The sequence below is a fragment of the Setaria viridis genome, chromosome 9 (genome assembly GCF_005286985.2).
Source record: "Setaria viridis chromosome 9, Setaria_viridis_v4.0, whole genome shotgun sequence".
Lineage (NCBI taxonomy): Eukaryota > Viridiplantae > Streptophyta > Magnoliopsida > Poales > Poaceae > Setaria > Setaria viridis.
Genome location: NC_048271.2, coordinates 38656044 through 38678031, shown reverse-complemented (window position 1 = coordinate 38678031; position 21988 = coordinate 38656044). Strand labels below are relative to the sequence as shown.

General features: G+C 42.7%; 1 protein-coding gene across 2 annotated transcripts; it reads left to right on the top strand.

Moving 5' to 3' along the window:
- The first annotated feature begins 7389 nt into the window (after positions 1-7389).
- On the top strand, positions 7390-17550 carry LOC117838970 (MADS-box transcription factor 56). Of its 2 annotated transcripts, none has more exons than XM_034719189.2 (8): positions 7390-7638; positions 7761-8028; positions 15546-15624; positions 16084-16145; positions 16234-16333; positions 16478-16498; positions 16591-16632; positions 16781-17550. In XM_034719189.2, exons 2-8 carry the CDS (start codon positions 7844-7846, stop codon positions 16946-16948), a joined length of 657 nt encoding a protein of 218 aa, XP_034575080.1. In that variant the 5' UTR covers positions 7390-7638; positions 7761-7843; the 3' UTR covers positions 16949-17550. The 2 variants fall into 2 exon arrangements, with proteins under 2 accessions (XP_034575080.1, XP_034575078.1); XM_034719187.2 differs by having other exon boundaries at positions 7401-7638; positions 16457-16498.
- Positions 17551-21988: the final 4438 nt, after the last annotated feature.

Sequence of the window (21988 nt, the reverse complement as noted above, 5' to 3'; positions counted from 1 at the left end):
ACCCATCACCACAAATGGATGCCATTTGTGCTGGTGGGTGCTTATGTCACCCGTTAGCACAAATGCATTCCAATTTATATTGATGGGGAGGGCCAAAAGTTTCTAACTAGCGAAAAACTTAATCGTACATATCCCAATATATTTTTAACATGTATTAGACTATATATATATATGCAATTGTGTAGGAGTTTCAAAATTTTTAGAAGTGATTTACAATTTTCTAAGATTTAAACGATTATAACCATGTTTATTGAAATTAATTGATATTTGAACTAATTTTTTCACAAATAAGATTCAAAAATTGTAGAAAAATGAAAATAAGGAAATATGTTCCATTTTAGCTCAAATCATGAAAGTACACGTGAAATTTCACAAGTTTGTTAATGTATTTATCACTTCTATTACAACTTTTGGTGGAAAAAAATTCTAATAATATGAAAATATGGTCTGAAAATTATATAAATTGGTAGGGAGTCATTTTGTGAGTTACAACCTTGATATAAAAGTTTCAATATGTTTTACAAAAATTAGACTCTACATTATTCACAAATGTATACTTCACTAACAATATTTCATATAACTCAAGTCACACTTTAAATTTGTCAACTAACTTAGCAAAAACAAATATCATATATATCCTAATATAGTTTTTATATGTATAATACTATATATAAGCATCCGCCAGCAAGCACAAAAACCATCTGTGCTGGCGGGTGGCTTAAGAGGCCCGCCAATGCAAATAGTCATTTTTGCTGGCTCAAGGTTGCTGGCGGGTACACCCGCCAGCACAAACTTCTTCTAGCCGCCACCACAAAGTTTTTTTTGACGCAGTGGAGGGTTTGTTAGTGCTCTATTTATGTCGTTCTACGGGTGCTATTCTATTCATGCATCGCCCGATGGGACCTGAATCCTCAGCAGAATAGGCACTCCGCACTCCGATCGAGTACAAGAGATCAGGATATCATCCATATCAGCATCTACATGAAGTTAGGGCACGAGAGTTTGCCGGTTCGATTGGGCTGTCGATCGCAGTCTCGCTCGATCCCTTGTAATGCATCATTCCCTTATTTTGGCGACCGCACGCGTCCGCTTGCTCCTGTCGCTCGACGTCGTCTCGATGTGCCGCGAGCACGGGCGGAGAGGCGAGACCTCGCCGTGGCCGGCCGCTGATAGATGGAGCCGTGCGGCACCCCGTAGCTCTACCGTCGCTGTCCACCGGTTCGCTAGGGTGTGTTAGCTCCAAGGCTTTTTTCTCCTACGGTGTCCACGTCCGTCGCTGTGGGCGCTTTATTCCGCTTCCAAGTTGAGATTTGAAGGAGGAAGACAAGGATCTTAACGGATTGTCAAGACAGTGATGGCCCAAGTGTGCCCATTCGAGAATATTTATCTGTCCCCATTACTGCTAGTTCATATTATCTTTATTTTAAATTATAATTGATTTTAGTTTTTTCTGAGGTCAAACATTTTAACTTCAGCCAAAGTTTATAGAAAATATATTTTAACATATATAATACAAAATAAAAGTAGTATCAAGATATATCTCTGGATGGATTATTCAATTAAACTAATTTGATGTAATAGACGTTGGTACTTTTGATAAGCTTGATCAACGTCGTCATACATTTAAAACAAAGTAAAGTATATAATTTGAAACGGAATGAGTATTAAAAAAATATTATAGCGCCAGTCTTAAAATTTCAATAAATACTGTTTGTACAGCAAAAGCTGAAATGTTACGGACTCTACTAGTATACAAATTGTTTCACGACTAGACATACGTTGCTATACTCATTCCCAGAGATGCATGGTATGTATGCTATCTGCACCCAGCCACCCCCCACCCATGGTCCAACTGTCCAAGTGCCACCCGTGCTCTTCATAAATCATAATCACTGCTGCAGCTTGTACAACTGCTGCTCCCATCGACCCATCTGATGTACACTGAAATATACGGATGCCATTTTGCTTGGATTCATCCGAGAAAGATAGGCAGGCTAGCTTTACCTCTGCGCAATGCCAGCCGGTCGGTCACTCAGACAGTGAGAGAGACAGACGCCTCAAAATGCAGCAGTTTCAGCTAGCGTTCAAACCATCAAAGTGGGAGGTCACCCAACGTTGCAGCGAAAAGACCAATCACTTGCTCACGTCCGATTTAGCAGACCACAACGGGGCCTTCAAAAGGTACGAGCTTCCCGGTCAGGTACCAGGCAAAACCCTTTAGTTACTAGATAAAGAACGAGACTTACCATAATTGCATGGACCACAAAACCACTCACCGCTATTCTAAGCTTCCAGGTACAAATCTCAAAAGAAGATATCCTCTGGGGTTTTTGCATGCTCCCACGCACAAGCTCAGGAACCTAGCCAAACGGAAAACCGAATAAGTAATATAATGTTCAGGAGTTGTGAGGTTGGCGGTAGTATGGTGGCCACTTTCATATGTCTTGGTTGTGTTTCGCTGACAAGTAGGTATAGACGATTGCGGGCTTATAACCATTTCATAGCCAGGTTCTACTAGGGTATGAAGATCGATGCGCAATCTGGTGAACGATTGCATTTTAAATCATTTGACAACCATGAATCAATCTGCTACTCTAACGTAACACACCTACGACTGGATATTGCTAATTTATTGTTATATATTAATATAACCCCAAGTGAACTTACAAGTAACGCATCTGCATATTTTTCATGCGCGCGGATCTCTAGATCGTACCTACACTACCAGATTCACGACGGTCGAAAAATATCCCCAGCCTAGTAAATTTTCTTTGAAGCTATGCAACGGTATGTAAGTAACTAAGGTATGGAGATCGATGCGGTGAACGATTGCATTTTAAATATGTACTAGGAGTGAAAGGACCTGTGGTGTTCATCATTTGACAACCATGAATCAATCTGCTACTCTAGCATAACACACCTACGACTGGATATTGCTAATTTATTGTTATATATTAATATAACCCCAGATAAACTTACAAGTAGGTATAGATGATTGCAGACTTATAACTATTTCACAGCCAGGTTCTACTAGCAGTAAAGGTATGGAGATCGATGCACAATCTGGTGAACGATTGCATTTTAATTATGTACTAGGAGCGAAAGGACCTGTAGTGTTCATCCTTTGACAACCATGAATCAATTTGCTACTCTAGCATAACACACCTACGACTGGATATTGCTACTTTATTATTATATATTAATATAACCTCAGATAAACTTACAGGTAGCACATCTGCATATTTTTCATGCGCACGGATCTCTAGATCGTACCTACACTACTTAGATTCATGACAATCGAAAAATATCCCCAGCCTAGTATATAAATTTTCTTTGAAGCTATGCATAACGGTATGTAAGTAACTAAGTTGACGCATCAATGACATGGCTTATCATGTTTTAAGCTTTTGCAAGCAACATTATGATGCTATATGAACAGGGAACAATTGGCATATGGCAAAGGAAAAAACACGGCAGAGACAAAAGTGTACCAAAGTGGCTTACCATCACGCAAAGACACTAGGAAGAGGCAAAAGTCCCGGAATATTTTAAGGATTAGCATCTGCTTTGTGGCTAGGGTGGCATCTATTATCTTGGGGTTACTCCTGTCTTCTTTGCGTACCGATTAATGTTGCCCTAGGATCGGAGCCAAAAGTAGTCCATTCCGCAATTAGGCAGCTTGCCCAAACCAACAAAGTAGGGACGCCAAGCAGAATTTTTTATAAAGATTACTTTATGAAATATAATGACGACAAGTCATGGCTAGCGCCCTTTGCAGAGAATTGCAGCTGAGCTTGGCATCTTGGTTGCCACTTTCTTGTTTTGGCAGTGAAAGTAATCCAATAATCCTGCTACGGCCGTACGGCTTTCCGGACTAATCAATATGCCTTGCACCCTTGCCAACTGTATGCTGTGCTGTACGCATTGCAATTTGCAAGTGCCTGTATATAGCCACAGAAGACAGAAACAGAACATGCTGTATACCAGAGCCGCCTATATGTATACATGATACAGGCTAAGTAGCTTACATTCAGAACTTGATAGCCATAAACATTATTCTGCAAAGTCTGATAGATACTATATGTCCAGGCTGTATACCCGTAGAGCTAGATCGACCTCCAGGATGGAAGCTCTACCTATATATCTCAACCTATATTATTGTGTTTGCTCCCCAAGTGTGAAAGAGAATCATTGTAGCTTCAATTTGCAAGTGCCAAACAAAGGGAACGAAATGAGACGCATAGCCTCCCTAGGATCTGAGGGTCATGACATTACGTACCACACTATATTGTGACTGTATACTGAAAGTATAAACCTAATAATTCCTAATTATGGAAAAGATACGTTTGACGACCAGAGCAGGGCCAATAAACAAAGTGCCATGCAGAGCTAATCAGAAGGCACTAGGGAACTTGAACTAAATAAAAACGAAATAATAAATGTCCACTTCTAACTTTTAAATATGGTATCTAGACATACATAAATCCTTTAATGTCTGGACAATATTTAGTATAAAAAGCAATTTTGATAGTATGGTCCTACGATAGAATTTGCAAATTTTTTTGAGGACAAAACATACAAAATGTTTGTCCAATAAAAAATGTGCGTGTCCAATACGCGACCTCCGTAGACCATATCTATCCCACCAACCCGCTATCACAGTAGACTCAGCCAATCCTATTATGGCCTTGTTTACTTCACCCCCAACTCCCAACTTTGGCACTATGCAAAAAGAAGATTCCCCATCACATCAAACTTGCGGTACATGCATGGAGTATTAAATGTAGACAAAATTAAAAACTAATTGCACAATTTTGTTGTACTTTGCGAGACGAATCTTTTGAGCCTAATTAGTCAATGTTTGGACAATAATTCACAAATACAAACGAAACGCTACAGTGTGCTACAGTACCAGCACAGTAATTTGGCACCTCCTAATTTGGCCAACTAAACAAGGCCTATAGCATCCACAACACCACTAAACAACCATACAATCTTTTCTAGATATCTCTGCTCCTGCTCGCTGGAATGGACACCCGTGTAACCTTGTTTCCGTTCACTCTTTTGGAGGACTTTTCATCGGCTCCGGAAAACCACCGGCACCGGAAAACCACCGGCACCAGCCCAGCACAGAAATGCTCCAGCCGATAAGCTCGAGCGTACCCAATTATGGCAATTTCCTATTGGCTAGGTGTCACGCCCTCGTACCGTGCCGGCACGTGAAAAGGCTCGGGGTCCCCCCACCCCACCCGCCCACAGCGAGCGGCACGAACGGCGAGGCGCGCCCTCCCCGTCGACGTGTCGCCCTCGGAGAGGCCTCGTCCGTACGACGCCGCGGGGCCGGAGAGACCGACCGGCACTGGCTGGCTCGCGAGTCCTCCCCCACCCTCGTACGCGCCCGCGGGCCCCACGCTTCCTGGGATTGGCAACATGGTCCATGGTCCCACGCCCCCCAACTTGGTGCGGAAGGCTGGAAGCCATAATAATGCATCTGGACTTTCCAGACTGATTTGCGATTAGCGAGTAGAGGATGACAAGTGGTCCCAGGCTGTTGTGGGCGCACGTGTCAGTGTGTTGTTAGATGCGGGTTGCACGGTCGCCGGGAGTTCAGTGACGTGGAGAGGTTAACGGCGATGGAGACGGAACTTCGGCAGGAATGGGGGCCGGCACACGGCGTTCCGGCGAGAAAGCGGTTTACCGTTTCCTGCCTTCTCTACTGTAGTACGTGCAGTCACGAGAGCTACGTTCAAATCACAGCAGCACCGTAATCCCAATAAGCTTGAGCTACCCTTGTCCCCTTAGTCGGTACAAGCACGATTATTACTTGTGGACATTTTTGCCTCACGTCTAAGGACAAATACATTGACGAGGGCTAAAGTTACATTCTCGAGGCTCTGTTAGGAGTCTCGGGGGCTAAACTTTAGCCCTATGTTTAGATACTAATAAGAAGGAATTAAATATAAACTAATTTTAAAACTAATTACATAAATCACTTGTAGATGATTGGCGAGCAGAATCCATTAGTTCTAATTAGCCCATGACTAATCATAGGCTAATTAGGACTAATGGATTCTACTCACCAATTAGCTACGACTTATGTAATTAGTTTTACAATTAGCTCATATAAGACAACTTATGTGTATGAATGTACTCCCTCCATTCTAAAATGTAGCTCGTTTTGGTTTTTCTAGGTTCATAGATATTATTATGCATCTGGATATAGTGTATGTCTAGATGCATAATAATATCTATAAACTAAAAAACTAAAACAACCTACAATTTAGAATAGAAGGAGTACATGAAAGGAAAGAAAATACATGCCTAGCTCTCGGATTTCATGCCCTAATTTAGCTATTCGGCGATTTATACATAGTAGATGATTGAATCAAGCCATCAAATTAGTTTATTTGTGGTGCAATATGCATAATCCACGTTCAAGTTCTAAGCTCAACACGGGTGCTTTCTAGATTAATTTCAGGAGTTAGTTGCTCTAATTTTTTCAGTGTTAGATGACGTGTTCGGTGACTTCAAGGCACCCATGATAACTTCATCAATTTTAAGATCTACTTGTCCAATCTTTTAAAGGTGCTTATAGGAGTACTTTGTGTGTGCGCATGTTTGCGGGGCGAGTTTGCATCCATATATATGAGTGTTTCCGCAAAACAGAAAAAGGCATAATCCTTGTTTTGGGCAGATGATCTTCATTGGGGAAAAAAAATTACAAAAAGCTCCGGATCCATGTGTTGGGCAGACGATCTCCATGGGGGGAAAAATAAAGTAGAAGTAATGCGGCATGAATATTTTCCTGTGCTGCTGCTGCATTGCAAGAAAAGTTCGGGCATTGGCATTACTTTCAGTTTTCAGGTTGAATAGAGTAGTAGAACAAATTCATGTATATGCAGTGCGCCTTGTGGCATCAAACTAAATAATTCATGTTATTTGCTTAAATTCAAACATACATAGGAGTACATTTGGACGGTGATAATCATATGAAACAAACGCGCCCGGAATTGTGCCACAGCCTCACATCTAACCTCGTCCTCTCTCCCGATGAGACTCCTCTGCAGTATTTCACCGACATTAACTCGTCTGCAGTAGATCTAGTTCCTCTTTCCCGGCTGCACTCCCAGTCGCAGCGTAGGCGTAGCCCCACGCGAGAGCCCGGGCCAGCCGCCAGCTCGTCAATTTCCGCGCACCGACGGCGACGGCCAATGGCGACCGCACTCGCGCCCCCGCGGCCGGGACGGCCGGGACCCGATCGAGTTTGCCCAGGAGGGTAATCCCCTCGCGCGATCGCCTTCTGTATTTGGCCCCTCCTCCCCGGCCCAGCCCCCCCTGGTGGCCTGGTCCCCTCGTGTTTTTTTTTACCTCGCCTTGCGCCTCGTCCACCACGAAACGGCGGCCTCCACCCACCACCGCCGTCAGTCCACCTCCTACCTCCTGCTCTCCTCCTCCCGGTCACTCTAGTTCCCCCGCCCCGCCCTTATAAATCCACCCCACCCCACCGCGTCTACAGTTCCACGCACGCGTGCGCGCCGGGGCGGGCAAGCGCTAGAAAGGAAAGCCGAGGCGGGCGGGCGAGGGGCAGCCAAGCCCACCACGACCGCCTGCCTTGCCTCTTTCGCTTTGCCATTTTTGGTGAGCGCCCAGCTCCCCCCTCTGGAGATCTGCATAGTCTTTGTCTCGTCCCGTGGCCTCTGATCAGCGCGGTTTTTAAATTCCTCCGCTAACTGTTGCTGTTGGTTCACGTTTGGCTGTAGGCTTGTAGCTTGGTCGGGGAGAGTTCCAGGATTGGGGCCGGTTCCGTTCCGGGAGCGGCTAGCGAAGGGATCGATCGGCCAGGATGGTGCGGGGGAAGACGGAGATGAAGCGGATAGAGAACGCGACGAGCCGGCAGGTGACCTTCTCCAAGCGCCGCAACGGGCTGCTCAAGAAGGCGTTCGAGCTCTCTGTGCTCTGCGACGCCGAGGTCGGCCTCATCGTCTTCTCCCCGCGCGGCAAGCTCTACGAGTTCGCCAGCGCCTCCAGGTGCGTGGTATTCCCCTCCTCCTCCTCCTGCTTCTCCCGCTGACGAATCTGTAGAAATGAACCCCGTTTCCAACCGTCCTCTAGCTCGTTCCGCTGCTGCAGCTGCTTCTTCGGCTTCGGATTGTGCGACGGGGATTTGACTTGATTTTGGAACTCGAGAATTTTTTTTTTGGAGCTGTTTGAACTGGGGTTTTCCTGCGGGTGGGGTTCGTCTTCCTCGAACGCTTGGGCGTTCCGGGCGACGACGCGGCGTCGCAGTTGTGTAAATGACGCGGTTGCTATTATTGGAAGCCGCGAACTCCTGTAGCGCATACTCCACTCTCCCCGAAAATATCTGTACGGCCTCGATGCACATCACGCATTCTCTCTCGCCCTTTTGCCTCCATCTCTCTCATCTCCCTTTGCTACTGTTTCCCTTCTCCCTCCGTCGGCCACCCACTTGCAGGCTTGCAGCCTCCTCCCTGCTCCATCTCTCCTCCCATTCGATGTCGGACTGCAAACAGCACCACAGGCAGGAGAAAGCGACTAAAGTCTGAAGGAAAACCAGGACAACATCCGGCTGTGCTACATCCGGCTGGCTGCTGCTGCAGCTGAAGCAGCCAGCCGCTCGGCAGCGGGTAGCCTGCCTAAAAATCTCCATCAGCCTGCCTAAATATCTCCATCTCCTGTCTAATCTTGTGTACACCTGCTGCTGCATCTACAGCGCTGCGCAGCCAGCACTTCCAAGCACAGCCATAGTACACGGGGGCAACCCCAATGCAATGCGCAAGTCGAGATTTATGCGGCAGCCAATAGGAGCAAGAGTGAGTGGAAAAAAGAGGCAGGCGTGCACAGAAATTGCGTGGAAGGAAGGAATGCCCATGGCTACAAGCACGGAGAAACATTGCCATGTGACTTACCGCAGCTTGGCTTCCTACTCCGGCAAGCCAAAGGCATTATTGCTTGGTTTGGGGTTTTGGAAACAATCTTTTTTTGGTATGCAGTGGTGATGTCCATTGACTTTTCCTTATTGGTTTCTCCAATCACGCGTCAGCTCCATTGAGGCGGTATGGCTTGCGCCTTCCTCCGGTCATTCAGCTGTGACGTTGGCTACAGTTCGTAGTAGAGTGAGCTGGTTTATTGTTTGGTCGGTTGCGTGTGCTTCTTGGTCTGGATTTATTGGCTTCATCTGAAGGTAAAAAATACATGCGATATTGTAGTCTCAGAAGGATTCGTACGTTTGATTGCATGAGGAATAGGGCTGACCTGAGTGTCTTAGCTTCGGACGAGTTTTCAATTTGCTTCTCCTGTTTTACTTGGAGAGTATTCATCTTAATCCTCATTTGGTTAGGCTTAATAGGGTTTTTCTTGTGCTTAACATGAAAAACTTATTGACTTCATAAAGCCTTTAATATATCTGAAATCACGGTATATCAGCCTGCTTAGATCCTTATGAATGGATGGAATCTCTATTTGAACACAAGCTGTATTTGGCTTATTACATTATGAAAGATTTTATGCAAGATGTGGTAGGTGTTTAATTTAATAATCAATCGTCAAGCTTTGCTGAAATTGTTATCCATGTCCTTGCCAAATCAAACCAAGTTTAAACATACAAACATTTCTCCATATCATAATTCAGAAATCAGTCCATAGCCTTATAACAGATTTGTTCAGTGTTGACAACCTATTGCTTCAAGTGATATAAGTTTTAGAAAAAAGTACTTTTTACTGGCAACCATAAAACGTACATGGTGTGTACTCCCTTTCGTTCATTCCAAGTTTTTTTACCATGATGGAACGTTTATATTCTTTGCTTTTTTCCAACAAACAATACTGTCCACATCCTGGAGTATATGTCACTACCGTAGTTTTACAGTAAACCGATTTACTTTAGCCAGTGCCTCAGACCACCAGTTATGGTTTCTTTTTATTTGCACTGATTGATTTGGAGGGTATAGAGATCATCAAGCTATGGCTATGAATTTTTGCAAGCCAATTATAGTTAGATCCAGTTCTGTTTCAGTTTACTCGCATCCTTGATTATTGATAACAACTCTTCTGAAAATTGATATAACTCGACAGATATGAGGGATTTTGCTCCTGGACACTTATAAAGTGTTGCTTTTTGCCACAGGACGTGATTTTTTATTGTTTACTGTTGGTCACTCTAGAAATGTGGTTAGATAGTTTTAGACTTTTTTAGAAAGATTAAGAAGAGGAATTAAAGGTCTAAATTGTCCTTCATTTTTATATCCTGCTACATGTGCAATTAAATATCCTTGCCAAGTGTATTTACATGCAACTAAAATTAAACTTGTATGGCAGCATGCAGATGCTTGCAGATGGGAATGGTATTCTTGATAGATCATGGCTCAAAATACCCCTAGGAATTCATAAATAGCTATATTCTGGGATAAATTTGAATGCTAGAACTAGCTATATTTTAGGAAGGAGGGAGTAGAACATAAAAACTCATGAGAATATCAAAATCTAGCATAAATGTTGATGTTTTCCTCGGTCCCTGATATCACGTCTATCCTCTACCTTTTGTGTGTCATCATCAAAGGACACAGACAATGACTGCTTGAACCAACCTGCGAGGGTATTGGCATCTGCATTTTGCGGAACCACGGCTCTAGAATCTAGTGGAAGTGTGGTAGGTTGCTGGATTAAGGGCAAAAATGAAATTTTATACCGGGTGTCATATTTTAATGGGATTGGTGTGTTCTAGCAATTGACCACATTTATAGAATATCTAGTATCAATTTTTTTCAAAAAAACATGTCTTCCGGCAAAAGCCACACTTTAAAAGTGTCTACGAACAAAATTTACCTAAAGTTAGTAGAGCATTAGAGTCATGTGAGTCATGTAGTTTGCCAAAGTTACACTTTAGGTCGAGCTATCTTGTATCATTGTTTGGATTTTCATTAAGATAATGTCCACATTTCAAAATAACCCCTATAATGTAATTGTAATCTTCAATTGATCTAATCAAACAGAAGATATCAAAAATGAAAAAATGCAAAATTTTGCTTGAATCAAGCATGTGATAATGGCAATCGCCACCATGAACACCGCAATTGCCGTCGTAGGGCCGACAACGACGGTGGCCATGGCTAGTGCTCCAAATCCGCCCAAGCCCCATCATCGTGCAAGCCGCTGCTAGGGCCACAACATGGGCCCGGGCCTCCACTGCTGCTTGTGCCAATGTGGTGCCCGCCTAGGCATTGGCATTCACAATCGCCATGGTCACTGCCCTTGCTATCGGGCACGGTTATGTCTTGATGATACGAGCCGTAGACTTCAACAAGGCATGCAGGATGGCCTCTCTCATCGCCACCTCCACAACCGCGTGCCGTTGCGGAGGCCACCGGATGCACCATTGCCTCTATAGCCTTTGCCGCCACCTCCGCGCATAGCACCGCAATTGTTGTTGCTTCTAGAAGAGGTGGCGGTGGATGCAGCATAGGAAGAGGCTTGGAGGGAAGAGGAAGATGTGGTAGTGTATATGATAGGGTTCAAGCTAAGTGAGGGAAAGCCATAAGAAGTGGAGAGAGACAGGTCGGGATGAGCTTGAATAGAGATATATGTGCTGAAATATTATATGGGCCGACACCGATACCTTCTTATTTGTGCCGGCGCCCATACTATGCTGGCATAGATAGCTACTTGTCCATGCCGGCCTTCGTACTAAACCAACACGTATACTTAATACATAGCAAAAAAAAAAAATAGCAAACAATAGTACATCATAAACATTACAGTCATACATCATAATTAGTCATACATCATATTTGACCACCAGTACCTCCACATAGTATCATCACCAAAGAACATAATTACATGATTCGAACATCTTCAACATAATAACTCCCTAGGACATCCTAGTGCCTCCTAGTCATATTCCCTAATGGTGAGATTCTTGACATGATGGAAGTTGACCCTTCCATTCCACCAACCCTAGGAATGCTCATAAAGCCTATCAACATCAACAGAAAAAGGAATAACAATGAAATGAAAGACCTTACGTCATCATCTTTCACAAGCCTGAAGCGGTAGTGCTTAAGCTCGCCAATGTAGACAATATTAGCATTTCTAGAATCAAAGTCTTTCTTGAACTCATACGCTGCCACCATCTTGTCCTGCCTACCTAATGTTCCACATGGCAAGCTGATAAAGCACGCGGCTAGAGATGGTAACATCTTTGTTAGGAAGGTTTGGTGCAACCATGGCCTTTAATCATCATTATAGGGTGGAAATCCTTTACAAATCAATGCAAGATTTATCACTAGCTAGGAACAATAGTAGATGTACTACTTGCCTTCTCTTTCACTGGTGATCTTGGTTCACGAAATTGTGTAGGGCTTCTCCTTCTTGACTTCTTCTAAAAGCAAAGTGAGGAAAATGTGCATATATACATACACTAATACACACATGGTGAAAAGGTTATTGTACTTCAACTTCCGATCTAAGTATCCGCACATGCGCACACGCTCCGACTTCTTCTTGAAGAATAATTTTCATTGCTTGGCATTCATGCTAGTCAAATGGTAGGTTCAAGACCATAGCTATCTGTATTGGGTCTTCTTGCGAGCCAACATGGATACATAGAGTATCCATGTTGAATGGGGAACTAGCACACATATTATCCGTGCTAGGCTTCTTTGAGAATCAACATGAATATTGTGCATCAGTGTTGGCCATTGTTCTTGAACCCCTGTGTCACATACCAACTCTGCGTGTATGGCCTTCGATACTGATGCTCTTTGGGCCAAATTGGATGCCCTTGCAAGAATGAGGCATTCTGCAATAGTGTTTTATTTGGGATTAAGCTATCATATTGTTAATTGGGGGTCCCCGCCCCTGCCATCGGCGAGGACTATGAAAGGAACACAAAGAGCACACAATGTTGGAGCACTACGTCTAGCCGAGTCGCTTGTGCCCCTAACTCGGTTTTTGGTCCACAGATTCTTCCTAAGAAATGTATTTGATTAGTGATAGTTATGAAATCTTAGGTTGGGGGGGGGGGCATAACATTTGTTTCAAACAAAAAACTCCAAGATGTTGTGGTTCAATTTGTACATCTCATTTATTGTTGATCTTGATCCAATTGAATCTTGACATTGGCAAATAATGAGATCTTAGTCCTTTATGGATTTTACCACTATGAATTTGGCAAATGCGAACCTTGCTTTGTGGGAAAAAATGGAAGGAGAACCCTATGACAAAAGGAGGAAAAAAGCCTTAATGTGATCTTGATCTTATCTTGTAACATCAGAACAAGCATGCCTCATTCTCCTGTCTCACATAAAAACAAATATTTGATAACAAGTCTGCAAAGGCTTGATGAAGTGTCCCTGTTCCTTGTAGGGAGAATAAATTTGTTGCTGGACCGACTGATAATTAGAGACTCTCGAAACTAACAAAGAGGAAGAAAAATTTTGATATGTCAATTTTGGGAGAGCTATATAGCGTCAAGCTGCAGTTTAGTTACTACATTTCAACAATGTATGCCCCATCTACTGATGAAATACAATTGTATATACCATAGAGTAATTTAGTGCGAAATTAAAAGGCTAATATGAGTCAGAACCGTTTGCTATGCTTCTTTAACCAGAACAGTTTTTCATTTAGCCTAAAATTATTTTTGTAGTTACATGATCTGTCAAGTTCTGAAACATCTACATCACTAAATATTAAAGTTAATGCAGCATGCAAGTTTGTTTTCTACCAAACGACTTACCTATTTTTGCAAATCTTTTTTTAAGAATATAGGTCAAGAATGCCAAAAACTGCAATCCACAAAGCTTTTGCATGTACTTTTGGAGGAAAAAATACCTGTTTTGTTAATTTGGATAGTCTTATAATTGGTTTTGATGGAAAGTTTTCAAATAAATTCTTTAACATTGTATCAAGAGATATTTTCTTTATATGGTTCTCTCTAGTTAAGATTGAATGTTTGATTATGACAGGGATTATTATATTATCAGTGTTGTTTTTAGGATGATGTGGAATATCCATGCAGCAATGGGTGTCACCTGATTAGCATAAACAACTTTGATCCCCTTCCTTTTGCTCTTATCATTACTTTAGCAACGAAAAGAATTCAATGGGTTAACTTTGAATTCTAATTAGAGCATTTTGAATGTTTGAATTATACCACAGGAAATTGAAAAAAAAAGTTTTCCTGCCCCTCAAAACATCAAGGCTACTTTGTCAAGTGATGCTTATTATCTAATATAAAGATTCATTCATCAACATTAGAAGCCATCGTACCCCTTCCATTTCATGTGTTCTGTGCCACCAGTTTGTACTGATGAGAAATATTCTTCAGTTAACCCTTCAGACAGAAGACTCCTTGTTACTCTCCCAAAATCACTCAAAATGGAAAACTGATGCATCTGCTGTAGCTTATTAGCAGTTTAGCACTACAGTACTGAATATCAGCACTGAAGGGCATATGTGTAACAAAAATAGACACTTTCTTTGAACGAGTATTATGGAAGTTGTGTCCAAAATGACCTTAGCATTATTCTTATTAAACTTTACCAAGCTTGAAAAACAATATATTTCTCCTGGATCTTGACAAATTTCCCTACTCAATGCTCATGCATTTTTCCCCCTTAATTAAACCTCAACCAAGTAGTCCTCTACTTTCTCCTTCCCAGGTTATCTCCACTGCTGGTCCAATAGTGAATTGAGAACGATTTATAGTTTTTGCATCTGAACAGAGAATTTTACAGCGTCAAAGTTCCTATTCTCACATATTTCTTTTTTTTTCCTTTCTGAGTTCCATATCTAATATGTGTACTAAATTCATTGTTTCTCCTCCCAATTATCACCAAAATTGTTACTTTCTATGAATTATAAGATTGAAATCAGAACAAGGTTTATCTATCTTCGTTGACATGTCCTGTCAAGCTTTCGTGCGGAACTTTTAATTATTGTTGGTAGAGATGGGATGGCCAGCTTTGGTATTAACATTTTTAAATAAAAAACTGTCAAGGCTTCTGTTGATGTGGCCAATTTATTCTTCTAACAGTGGTATGATTAGAACTTAGAATAGTTTTTCTAATGCTGTTACTGGAAAAATTCGTTCAGAGAAAGCAGTGGAAACACACCATATCGTATGTGCCCTCTGGAAATACAACATATTACTCTATGTTGATATTGTCCATTTGTTTGCTAAATTATATCCATTCTGTCAAAACGGAATCTATTATGGTCTTGCTTGTTCTCTGTTTTGGCATATCATGGGAATTTGGCTTTGAGTTCGCTACTGGCAGATCATAAGATGAATCAATTGTTTAACGCAGATCTTAAAATTTATATCTTTTTATTGGCGTTATGTGTCCAAAGAAAGTATATATTGGTGATTAAGCTACTCAAGTCATTTCCATGATTTCTCGATGTGCATGTCTGACACTCTACATAAGCCACTGAATAATATCAGCATTCAATCAAATTGTTTATTATGTTTAGACTTTCTTAAGTAGTTTGTTTTCTGATTTACAGTTTGCTTCTTATATATGCAGCCTCCAGAAAACGATTGACCGCTATAAGGCATATACAAGGGAAAATGTCAATAACAAGTCTGTACAACAGGATATACAGGTGAAGTTCTACAGTATAATATTATGACCCTCCTTTTTTATCAAGAAAAGGCATGAATTGCACCTACTGCTTATATGAATATCCGATGCCAAGTGATATAGATGATTATTTTTCTTAACTTTTATATTAAGTTGTTTTTTATTTAGAAGATACTCAATTTGCTCGTTTCAGATTCTATTAGTTTGCATGTTCATGTGGCTGGTGTATCTACTGAACACATCTTTGACTACTGCATCTTCAGTTAATACAGCTAAGCTAAAATTAAATCTACATATAAACTAACCCAATAAAGATGCTTCGTTGGAAAAATTTCAATATTTTTCCTAGATGATGATTTACCTCCAAGGCATTGAAGTGCATTAACAGCATCACTTAGAAACATGAGTAGAATAAATATCTTTTAGAGGTTAGTCCAGTGTTTTTCAATATAAAATAGGACTTCAATGATATGAACTGCAGCAAGTCAAAGCAGATGCCTTAAGCTTGGCAAATCGACTTGAAGCCCTTGAAAAGTCCAAGCGGTAAGCAGTCAGTATATTCTACTGAAGATCAACCATATTCTTCATACAGCAAAAAGGTTAGCAGTCATTTCCATTACATGAGTTGCAGGAAGTTTTTGGGTGAAAATTTAGAAGGTTGTTCTGTTGAAGAACTGCATAGTTTGGAGGTTAAACTGGAGAAGAGTCTCCACGTCATCAGAGGAAAGAAGGTTAGCTAGTTACTACCTAAACTTCCTGCATTACCCTTCTTTTTTTAAAAAATGAGAGAGGCCTGCTTTGATGATGAAGCTACAGTTCTGAAGTTGATATGCATCCTACATTTTTCCTGACAGACCCAACTGCTGGAGCTGCAGATAGCGAAGCTGAAGGAGAAGGTAATGCATCGGCCCAGAGGATCCTGAAACTACTACTCCACAGTAACCACTTCCTGACTCCCTCTGTTATTTGTTTCTTCTATCGCTACCAGGAGAGGACCCTGCTTAAAGACAACAAAGAGTTACGTGAAAAGGTAAATGCAATCAAACCACTTGTTGGTATCAGTAAACCATTTGCAAAGTGTGTAATATCCAATATCTTATGTGTTATGTGCAAGCAATCATGTACATAGTAGATGACTAAACATATCGAGTTCTCACTCTCTGCACTTGTCGCTGCAGCAACGCAACGTTCAGCCGCAGCCGGTGGCTCCCGCCCTGAACCCCCGCTGCCTCCCTCCGTGGCCGCGTAATTTGCCGGCGCCGTGCAACGACAACGCTGACGTTGAGACGGAGCTGTACATTGGATTACCCGGCAGGGAGCGCACCTCCAACCGGGACTCAGGGTGAAGTACATCCGGTGCAGCCGCCGGCGACGCCAGCGGCCAGCCGGTGGGGTTTTCTTGAACCCATAGGAATAAGCTCTGTGTAAGCACCAACAAACCCAGTCAGATCAGCTCAGAGGGTTTTACTTCCGTCTATATACAAGTTGTGTCTGGAAAAGAAAATGAAGCAGTATGTGTATTGCAAAGGTGGATGGAACCAATTAACCTGCGAACCTGTAAGCCTTCCGAGACCTGAAAATCCATACAGCATAGACCGAGTATCTGGTTGCCTCGTATGAAACTAGAAACACAAGCGTGGCCTTGCCGCGCCCTCTTTGGAGAGCCTGTTTAATTAGTATGCCATAGTTGAGTACGTGTGCCTGGAGCTCGTTTCATTACCTGCATAATAGACCACAGAATGTTCTTATGAGTTATGTAGATAGTATGACGCAAGATGGAATATCAATACCTTGGAGTTGGACAGGGGATAGTATCTACCATGCTAGCACGGCTGTGCACAAAGTCTAGTGCATGCAATTCAAGCTGAACTATTTTGGTGTAATACTACGGCATGGCAAACAAAAGGGCTATGTTTTTGTTAGTAGACAAATCAGTGATTTCAGATGATGACTTCTCCAATTCAGAGATAGAAGTTTAGAGCTTCAGATATGTTATTAAAGATAATATATTTAGTTTACACTGTGTTCCATAATGAGCTGCTAAATTTCAGATGTACTCCCTCCGTCCCAAATTGTAAGTCATTCCAAGAATCTTGGAGAGTTAAAGCATCTCAAGTTTGACCAAAATTATAGAGAAAAATATAAAGATTTATGACATCAAATAGATATACTATGAAAATATAATTGATAAAGAATCTAATGATACTTAGTTGACATCATAAATATTTTTATATTATCATATAAATTTGGTCAAACTTGAGATACTTTGACTCTCCAAGATTCTTGGAATGACTTACAATTTGGAACGGAGGGAGTATATATACATGCTATAGCAAATTCTGCAAGAGTAATTCACATGTACTACTAAGATGCAGTATTTAAATCAAATAATATATCTTCAACTGAGACGATGAATGGTTAATACCAAATTGAAAGAGGTTACAATTGTCATCGTAATGCTTCTTTATGCTCAAGTAATTTCTGAAGGAGGCACATCTGTTCCTAGTACCAACAAAAAAAATCCTACATCAGCACCACATAAATTGAAGTGTCCAAGCAAATAACACCACAGAGGTACATCTCGAAGCATATGGGATCAAATGGGATTGAAACTCGCTCACCTTGGCACCTGGCAGCATTTCGACACCACTCTGTCTCTTGTCCATCGGTGGCCGTCAGGTTCAAGCTCTCCAGCATTGCGTGATATTTTCGGCTGCACGCTGCAGCAGGTAATGCCTCGCGCTCACCAATGCAGCAATCAGCGAGCTGATGATCCAGACAACGCGAAGCTTGAGCCCTCCATTGGGAATCGGGAGTGGACTCTGTCAGCGGTTTGACGAGACTGGTGAAGCGCCGAGCGTGACGCAGCTGCAGAGCGTGGAGACGAAGTCGGGTTTCCACTTGAGGAACGGGCCGTCGTCCATGCTGAGTTTCGCCCGTGGGGTGTGCGAAGCTCTATGTGGAGGGCTGGAGGCTGTCAATGTAATTGGCATTGCCTGACCTGCTAGGGTCGTATTCTCTCATATATATAGGCAGGATACATTGAGGAGATTACATCCGAATTTAACAACCTCTACGGAAATCACAGAGACACAGCTCCAGGAGAATTAGGACTCCTTCTATGAATAGGAAGAGATGTCTATCGTTAACACCCCCCCTCAATCTGGACGGTGTGACACTAAGTTCAGATTGTGACGTATTTGAGTAAACGCAGTTGAAGGCAACGGCTTTGTCATGATGTCAGCTATCTGATCTTTGGAGCTGATAAAGCGCACTTCAAGTTGACGGGAGGCAACACGTTCGCGAACAAAGTGATAGTCAGCTTCCACATGTTTAGTCTGGCGATGGAATATGGGATTAGCCGACAGGTAGGTGGCACCAATATTGTCACACCAGAGACTAGGAGGCCGAGGTTGTGAAATCCCAAGCTCGCGCAACAGTACTTCGACCCATATGAGTTCAGCAGTGGCATTGGCAACAGCTTTATACTCTGCCTCAGTGCTCGAGCGAGAAACAGTCGGTTGTTTGCGAGAGCTCCATGATACGAGATTTGGGCCAAGAAAAATGGCATAACCACCTGTACTGCGCCGGTCATCCAGATTGCCGGCCCAATCAGCATCCGAGAACGCATTTAGTAATGATGAGCCGGATTTAGTGATGCACAATCCAAGGTCAATGGTAGCATGAAGGTAACGCAGAATGCGTTTGACGGCAGCCCAATGAGCAGTTGTGGGTGCAGAAAGAAATTGGCACACACGGTTGACACAAAATGAAATGTCTGGTCGAGTCAATGACAAGTATTGGAGAGCCCCAACAACACTGCGATACCGTGTTGTGTCTTCAGCTGAGAGAGGATCACCAGTTTTCAGCAACAATTTATCACTCGGAAGCATCGGTGTTGGAACACCATTCGAGAAGACCATGTTCGTGCGCTTCAGGAGATCTTGTATATATTTACGTTGTGTCAAGATAAGGCCAGGAGAAGTATGATGTACCTCAATGCCAAGAAAATAACCAAGATTGCCAAGATCTTTTACCGCAAAGTCAGCTTGAAGTTGAGTCAATAGGCGATCTGTAGCCGCTGTTGAGGAGCTCACAATGATAATATCATCAACGTAGATGAGAATATACATCTGAATGCCACCTCTGTTGAAGATGAAGAGAGAAACATCAGCCTTTGAAGCATGAAACCCCAATTGCAAAAGGGTGCTACTGAGACGAGAAAACCAGGCACGTGGAGCCTGTTTGAGACCATAGAGAGATTTGTCCAATTTGCAAATATAGTTAGGATGAGTTGAATCCTCAAATCCAGGTGGTTGTTTCATATAGACATCCTCGTGAAGGTAGCCATGCAAAAATGCATTTTGGATGTCAATTTGCCTGAGCGACCAGCCATGAGACACTGCAAGAGATAGCAACACTCGGATGGTCGTAGGTTTGACCACATGACTGAAGGTATCATCATAATCATTACCATATTGTTGCTTGAAACCCTTGGCAACCAATCGTGCTTTGTATCGATCAATAGAACCATCCGCTTTACGTTTAAGTTTAAAAATCCACTTGCAGTTGATAACATTGAGGCCGGCATGTGGAGGGACAAGGTGCCACGTCTTGTTCTTGACAAGCGCTTGAAATTCATCATTCATCGCGGATCGCCAAAGGGGATGTTTCATGGCAGTGATGTGAGAAACAGGTTCATCATCGGATGTCCGCACAGCAGAGTATGTGACCGTCCCATCAGTACGAATTTTTGGACGCCGAATATGGTTCTGCAATCGGGTTCCATACTGATGGGCAGGAACATGTGGTGCGCCTTGTGGAGTTGTCATCTCAGGTTGCCCAGGCGAGGCTGGTAGAGGCACTGCTGTCGAGGGAGAAGGCGGTGCAGGAGATAGCGACGCAGCTGTTGGTGACAACGCACCATGTGCGCTGGCAGATGGAGACCCTGCTACAGCCACTGTTTGTGCAGGAGCATCAAGAACAGGAGCCGATCCTGGTGAAGATTCAGGTGCCAGGGGCGTAGGATCTGCTACTGCTGCAACCATAGAATTACCAGGAAGCAAAGTGTACATTGGGTTAATGTTCAAATTAACACTGCTACTAGCCGGATTAACAGATGAGGTATGGTGGGAGGGCGCAACGTTGGAGAAAGGAAAAATTGATTCATCAAATATAACGTCGCGAGAAATGTAGACGTGACCAGAGTCCATGTCAAGGCATTTATATCCCTTATGAAGAGCACTATAGCCTAGAAAGACACAAGCTTTGGATCGAAAGGATAGTTTATGTTTGTTGTAGGGTCTAAGATGGGGCCAGCAAGCACACCCAAAAATGCGAAGCATGGTGTAATTAGGTGGAGCTTTTAGAAGGCGTTCTAGAGGGCACAAATTATCAATGACTCGAGTAGGGAGCCTATTAATGAGATAAATAGCTGTGAGGAAGGCTTCGTCCCAAAATTTGAGTGGCATAGATGCATGAGCTAAGAGTGAAAGCCCAGTTTCAACTATATGGCGATGCTTTCGTTCGGCCGAGCCGTTTTGTTGATGGGTGTGAGGGCAAGAAACATGATGAGCAATCCCAAGGGTACGGAAAAATTGAGTATGAAGTTTCTGGTACTCCCCACCCCAATCAGATTGAACAAACTTTATCTTTGTGTCAAGGAGGCGTTCAGCATGAGTCTGAAATTGCAAGAAAATGCGTTGTACCTCAGTTCGATCGTGCATTAAATATATCCAAGTAAACTTGCTAAAGTCATCAATAAAGCTGATGTAATATTTGTAACCACCAACAGATGTTGGAGCAGGGCCCAAACATCGGAAAAGACAAGTTCGAGAGGTGAAGTAGAGCGATGAATGGCATTATTATAAGGGAGTTGGTGACTCTTGGCCAATTGACAAGCATTACAAACTGAGGAAGAAGACTCCTTAACATACGGCAAACTATGAAGACTCAAAATCGACCTGACAACTTGGATAGAAGGATGGCCAAACCGAGCATGCCACTGATTTGGGGACGCCTTGACACTGACTAGGGCCTGTTTGAAGGACTCAACATCGGAGGGCTTAATGGGATAAAGACCTGACTCACATCTTCCTTCCAGGAGGAGTTGTTTCGTTGCTCGATCCTTGATAAGAAAATAGGAAGGATGAAATTCAAAGAATATGTTATTGTCACGAGAAAGTTTATGAACTGACAAAAGGTGTTTTGATATTTCAGGTACATGAAGAACATTATTTAGAGCAAGAGGGCGAGTAGCAGTATTATTAGAACAAGAACCGAAATGCATAATGTGCAAACCTGCTCCGTGGCCTACTTGGACTGTTTCCCCACCATGATATTGTTCACGAAGTGCAAGACGATCTAAATCACTAGTGATGTGATCC